At 38.8% G+C, this 6,790-nt stretch overlaps 1 protein-coding gene across 1 annotated transcript; it reads right to left on the bottom strand.

Annotated features, from left to right (window-relative positions):
* Positions 1-2,270: 2,270 nt before the first annotated feature.
* nansa (N-acetylneuraminic acid synthase a) lies at positions 2,271-6,631 on the bottom strand. The gene is made up of 6 exons (XM_042434619.1): positions 6,350-6,631; positions 5,012-5,227; positions 4,828-4,927; positions 4,549-4,703; positions 3,550-3,816; positions 2,271-3,429 (listed from the first exon to the last, which is right to left on the bottom strand). Exons 1-6 carry the CDS (start codon positions 6,479-6,481, stop codon positions 3,220-3,222), a joined length of 1,080 nt encoding a protein of 359 aa, XP_042290553.1. The 5' UTR covers positions 6,482-6,631; the 3' UTR covers positions 2,271-3,219.
* Between the last annotated feature and the right edge of the window lie 159 nt (positions 6,632-6,790).

Here is a 6,790-nt window from a genome sequence, read left to right as displayed (position 1 = left end):
CAATCCATTAAATTATTATGTCTTTTTACATTCATGATATCAAGATGATAGGTGACTCACTTTCATTGGTAGGCCAGGTGGTCAAAAGTGAGATAGATGTTCCTCTGTGAAGCTGGGATCAGCAGCAGCAGCTTATTGGCTAAAGCCCCTGCCTGAAATAGCTGCTAGGTTATGTATGAGTTAGTGAGCGACCCTTTATCTGTGAGCAGGGACAGCTCAGGTAATCTGTGATATCTATATAATGAGTCTACAAATAGAATAGAATAGAACAATTTACCTCTTTCCCTCACCGTAACCTACACGCGCTTAAGGTGCGGTAATGGATTGTTTAATCTATTCCTTATATGATTATGTTTTTGTGACACCACCTTCCAAACTCATTAATTGCTGGGTACCACTCTCACTACAGTCCCACGCACACCGCTTCAACTTGAGGAGAAATCCAAAACTTGGCAGGTGGTGGTTACGGTTGCTAAGCTACATTATGATTGGACAACCATGTAGAGGGGTTATGCAAAGATCATTTATATTATGCACATTTTCTTATTCTTAAATCTATCTATATAAAAAAAAGAGTAATGGGTCCTTAACTACCAGTCAAAGAAAGCTTTTAGCTAGAAGACAAAGAAGGCCTCTTGTTTCATAGTGGTAAATTGGTGGTAACGGACGATATCGCCATGCAGTATATAATATACCTTATAATTATAATATTATACTGATATTATATGAGAGTGAGAAAAAAATCATTAACACAAATTAGAGTAGAGGATATGTTATGATGTGTTAGGATATTAAAATTAATGCAATGTTAGATGAAGTCACAAATTACAATTCTGAACATAGAGAACAATTTAAAAATATGATTCTGATGTTCAAAATTATATACAAGTATATAAAGTATGTTAATCTCACTGTAAAATCACTAAATCCTACATATATATATAATATATATTCTATAAGATATATGAAGATATACTCTAGTGCTGACATGGATATTATAGCTGTTAATTTTCCCACTGAATAATATAACACACATCCTGCTGCCTCGATGACACCAAGACATTCAATTAAGCATAATCAATACATTTCACTTTTAAGCTTTTCTGTTTATGCACACAGAATTGGAATTTGGTAAATAAGCCAGTTATTTAAATGAGATACACCACAGCTGCATATAGACGTTGATGTTTCGTTTTGGTTTTTTATGTCAGAGAAGCTGAAGTTCACTGCACCTGTTTCCCTTCATGAACCACAGCTGACACATTTTAGGATGTTGGAGAGTGGATCTCAGTGGTGAACAGAGTTTCAGCAGAACAGCTCCATCTAGTGGCTGAAACACAACATTACTTTTATTTTTTGGTATAAATAGAGACCTACAGTCCTCTGATTTTATATTTACAACCAAACAAACTTGCTGGTAGCGAGCTGGAACACACAGTGGACCTTTAGCATCCAGCATTTTCTAATTAACCTTCAGCAAAAATCACAAACAGAAATCCCAGCATCTCATAACCGCAAATTCACCAAGTGTTCAAGTTCATTCTCATTCACCAATCAAGTCTCTTAAGGGTAAAGAAAACACAAACAAATGTTAACCATGAGTCCAGCCTCTGATGATGATCCTCTCCTCATCTGATGGACTCAGTGCTCTGTGTGTACTGGCAAGAAAGTCTAGACATAATCCATGTAACTTTAACACCTGCAATAACAAATGTTCATCCATCTGCAGATGGTGTTTATAGAGAATCAGTTGAAGACTCTGATTCAGGCTCTGATCCACATCCAGAGGATTACAGATTACAGAACTGTTGTTCTAATGCAGTGCATGTGCTGTAAAATCATTTATAGTTTTTAAGGCTTTGAAAAATTCACATATGAAACTGAAGTTTACTAAACTCCCTGCACACGAGAGCTGATCTAACCTCATAAGACATGAACAAGCCTCAGACCAGCCTGAAGAGTCACATACTAAGAGTTCAGATCCTATAACTGGCAACATTAATAAAACTGCATTAAGGAAACTGAATTATTGTGTCCAATTTCATCATGTATGAAATCTGCAATAGTGGAATCAAAGGTTTTAGTGTTTTTGTTCAGTTCTAGCAGAAGTAAATATCTTCCTGCGGCTGTTTATTTACTTCTAAATACTTTAGACTATAAAATATATATATATATAGAAACTATAAATAGCAAACCTGGCATCACAATAAGATCACGTCCTTGCTCGACAACAGGCGCACAAAGACGCAATGAGAAGGAAACCAAAGAGGGAATTTTGACAACATTTTATTTGGAGGCTTTATCTTTTCAGAACATCATAGATCTCAACAGACTTCCACATATTGACGTGTGTTAACATCCTTCATCCCAAAAATCATTATTACAGGACGGTGTTGCTGCCAAATCAAAGGCAGGAGGAGACAGGTTTATGACTGAAACATGGAAGAAAAAAATGCATACACAGGGCTTTAAAAATCTAAAGCAGACATTTCTTTCTTCACAATTACATCCAAAGAGTTTTTCAGCATCTGGCTCCGGTAGTTTCTGTCAGAGAAGACATACAGATACAAACTCACACTAGACTAGAGGCATCCTGACATCAGTTGACAATCATGACAGCATGCTGAGCCTGTAAGAGACGAATACGCTGACTGTTGGCATATAGGCTCCGTGTTCTAACGAGCAGCTTCACCTCCGTGTGTTCAATATTCATTTAATCTCTACAGCTCGTGCTAACATTACAGTGCAAAATATCTTTAGTTAACAGTGACAAATGGCTTTTGTGCCACCTCTGAACGCCCCAGTACTGACCACAGAGCTGAAACTACTACTGGAAACTTGTTAGATGATGGTAGTTTTATTATAGATCCTGTTTGCTGAACATTTAGTGTATTACTTAAGGGTGGCTTTAAGAAAATTAAAAGAAGATACTTTGGCAAGAGAGAGCTAACGGGGTGAATGACTTACCAGAACACAGGAGTCCTCTGTTTGGACACCAGCTGTGATAATATTTAAACTAATACATGGTCCAATTATGTAAGAAATTATTGCAAAACCCTGTGAGCAATCAGAAATCTCAGCTGCACCAAACAAAATTACCACAACACTCCTGCATGTGTCATCTTGAGCTCCTTCCAAAATTTCCCCAGAGGATTAAATTACATTTCCTCTCAAATGAAGTGCCTTTTTGTACCATTTTTAAACCTCTCTGCCATCCTCTCAGCACTTGATCTTCTTGCCATAGCTGTCCACCACCTCCGGCGTGACGCTATCGTCTTCCTCCACGTCCTCCGTCACGGACTTGCCGACCAACTGGAAGATGTCCTCGGCTGCGACGCCCATGGGCTCGGCCACCTTCACCGTCAACATGTCCAGAGTCAGGGTGGTTCCTTTGGGGATCTTCACTTTGGCCACCACTGACTTACCCAGCTGCAGAGTAAAAGAAGAAGAGACAACAATTATTTTACAAGAGAATTCAAATGTTTTCTTTCTAAAGAATGAAAAGAGTCAAATGTCACTTAAATAAATTAAAAAACGAGGATATCTCACCTTGTCATGGCACGGCCGCTCGCAGGGTAACATCTGCTTAATGCCGTTGCCCAGAGCTCTCTCCACCAGTCGGATGGAACGAACCAGCTCGGTCAGCTCAGAGGGAACCAGTGAGGCTTCGTGGTCACTTCCTTTCCACGTCTTGTCCAAAGTTATGTGACGCTCGATGACCTTTGCTCCGAGAGCTACGGCCGCCACTGAAATACTGATTCCAGACTCGTGGCCGGAATACCCAATGGGGATATCTGGAAATTCCTTCTGGTATTCCTGTTGTTGACAAGCAGGTGAGATAAGTTACACTCTTAAGAGAGACACTGGGGACGTAAACTGCTATGAAAAATGTTTGGGCACTGTGTTACAAAATCATGTGAAAATGAAAGTTGTGGTTATAAAATTTGAATTTCATTCAAATTGAGGGTGTGAATGTTTTTATATCCCTGCATGTGTGAAAAATCGTCTAAAATCACCTCGTTATGATGCTCAGATCTCAAATTTTTCTGCCTCTTTAGCCAACAAATCTCAACTGAATCTGTAAAATGGATTCAAATCCACAAAACGTAAGCATGGCTTGGTGGATTAAATTATGAACGCTGGAATCAAGAGACAATATAATAATAATAATAACTATTAAGTCAAATTAAATGATCATCCTCTTTCTACTTTATCCCAAAATATATAGAAGTGACTTTAGCGGAATCATGTCTAGTATCTGAGAAGATGAACAACGAATGAACCTGATTTAAAAAAATGTGTTAAAACTCAATGTAGCCATTATAAGAAAGTACAATTTGGAGTCCTATATTTTAAATACTAACAATTCAATGCAGTGAATTGTGAATGTAATATTTCAAAGGCTCTTGAAACTGATTATTCAACTGCTAAAATGTGTCTCAGTAATGCTTTAATTTTCTGTTAATGGGGTAAAAGAATTTAAAAGAACCTCTAAAAATCTTTTCTTTTTGTCCCAACACTTTAATATAAAAGTCCTATTCTACTTACTGCGATCACTCTGAGGTTGACATCTTCAGCTTCCAGAGGGTAGGCGCTGGTGCACTGCAGGATGGCAAAGTTCTGGTTGTGCTCCTTAACCGTCTTGTAGACCCGACGCATCGTCTCCATGGACTGCATCCCACTGGACACCACCATGGGACGTCCTGACACAGACAGACAAGAGGGCAACAGTCTGATAAACATAGTGTATAATATAAGTAGAAGACAAACATGCATCTTATGATTCATGCTCAAGCCATTTTCCTAGATATGACAGTTCCCGCTCACCTTTCTTGGCCGTCTTCTCCAGATATGGGAAGTTGTTGGTGTCTCCAGAGCCCACTTTGAAGAAAGGCACATTGAGCTCATGGAGAAACTCCACAGCCATCTAAAGGCGGAGAAAAAGTTCAGGTGAAACTTCTCTGCTGTTTAAAGTGTCACAAAACCTTCATCAAAAGTATCTCTCTCTTACCTCATCCATTCCTGAAGCGGTGAAGAAGATCCCGACCTCTTCTGCGTACTTCTGCAGTTCCTTGTACTGCTCGTGGCTGAACTCCAGATGGCGCTTGTGTTCACCGTAAGTCTTCCCCCAGGAATGTTTGGAGGTGTAAGGGCGCTCCAAGGCACGCTTGTTAAATTTGTACTCTAATTCACTTTTCTGGAACTTAGCACAATCAGCACCGCAGTCCTGTGAAGATGAATATAAAGTGTGGGCCAAAATAAAGAGGGGACGCTTGGAAAATATGTTGAAAGAATTACATCTCAAATCAATTGCTGGTGTGACAGCAAGTTACAGCAAGAGTCTTTTTCTAAACATGCAAAACTGATTTTTTTTTCTACAAGCAAGTGTAGCAATAAACATATTAGGAGGGTAAAGTTCCCATATTGGAAACTGCTTATAAACTTAACACATCCTAAACACAAATTATCCAAATTACATAATTTATCCCAGGAAACATCCTTGGGAATCAATTAAAAGTGTTACTGAACTCAACAACTATAGAAACCCTGCCCCCTTTACTTAATGAAATAAACAGTGGCATATGATTTTCTAGTGTGACAGATCGAGTTTGACTGACACAGGAATGCAGTTTTGTCAGTTTACTTAACTGTAGGCTGATGAAATGATCACTACGTCTCGTATAGCATAAGGCTGCAACGTACAGCAACACTGTATAATACAATGTGGTTTCATGTCAGCAGTCAGAGATCTTATAGATCAGCTCATTTATGGGAAGAAAAGTATGATTATTCCAGACTTTGATTCATTTTATTTGACATGTTTGGGTATTTAGGATTTAACTGTGCACTTAATCATGTGACATATATTATATACTTTAGAATAATGGATAATAGATGTAGAATTTATATGTGTATCTTGCACTAAATAAACATAAGCACAGGCATATAATGTAGCTTTGGTACAGAGACAGGAACCTCGTATGTCTACTGAGTGGCAGGTATGAATAGACAAGCCAAAGTCCATTCATAAATTTGGCAATTTAACATTTAACAACATGGTTTAATACAGTTTTACAAAAATCCTTCCACACGTGCATATAAATGGCCCACAAGTTTAACAATATTATAATAACCTTTATATGGACACACTAGTTCGCTTTCATTCAAAGTAATGATTCAGATGAAGGCGGGGCGACCAAGATAATAAATTAGCCGATTTTTAAATGAGTTTAAAATACATGTTATTCTGATCTTCCCGTGAATGTGTCGTGGCAGTTTCAGATGGAAACAACAGAAACAAACATGCAAAATCAATCTGTACGATGTCTTTCCGTGTGATGGGTATTACCTTTGCCATTTTGATCATTTTCTTAGCAATCTCAATGTCTCCCTGGTGGTTTTGTCCAATTTCAGCAATGATGAAACATGGATGGTTACCTCCGATCATTCTGCCGGGGCACAGCTCAAACTTTAAAGGCATTTTGTTGGCAGAAAAGGAAACAAGACACAACCAGAAGAAGTAGTTTTATCAGAGAGCTGAGGCGGATGGACAGCGGTGAGCTGGTTGAGTCTGGAGACGCTGATCGGAACACTTAACGTGCTGCACATCCAGGATGTGCGGCGACTTCCGCATTTGTGGTTCAACGTAAAAGCCGGCCGTGCCTAGGCGCTAACCCTTGATTTGCGGAAGATCTCGCGAGAGTGATCATTTTAACCCAAACCATGATCTTTCCCTAACTCTAACCAGGAGTTTTTTGTGGCTAAGCCTAACCAGACCTTAAATTTAGCG

The sequence above is a fragment of the Thunnus maccoyii genome, chromosome 2 (assembly GCF_910596095.1).
Source record: "Thunnus maccoyii chromosome 2, fThuMac1.1, whole genome shotgun sequence".
NCBI classification, from domain to species: domain Eukaryota; kingdom Metazoa; phylum Chordata; class Actinopteri; order Scombriformes; family Scombridae; genus Thunnus; species Thunnus maccoyii.
The sequence above is the reverse complement of the archived record's forward strand: the minus strand, read 5'-3'. Positions and strand labels throughout refer to the sequence as shown.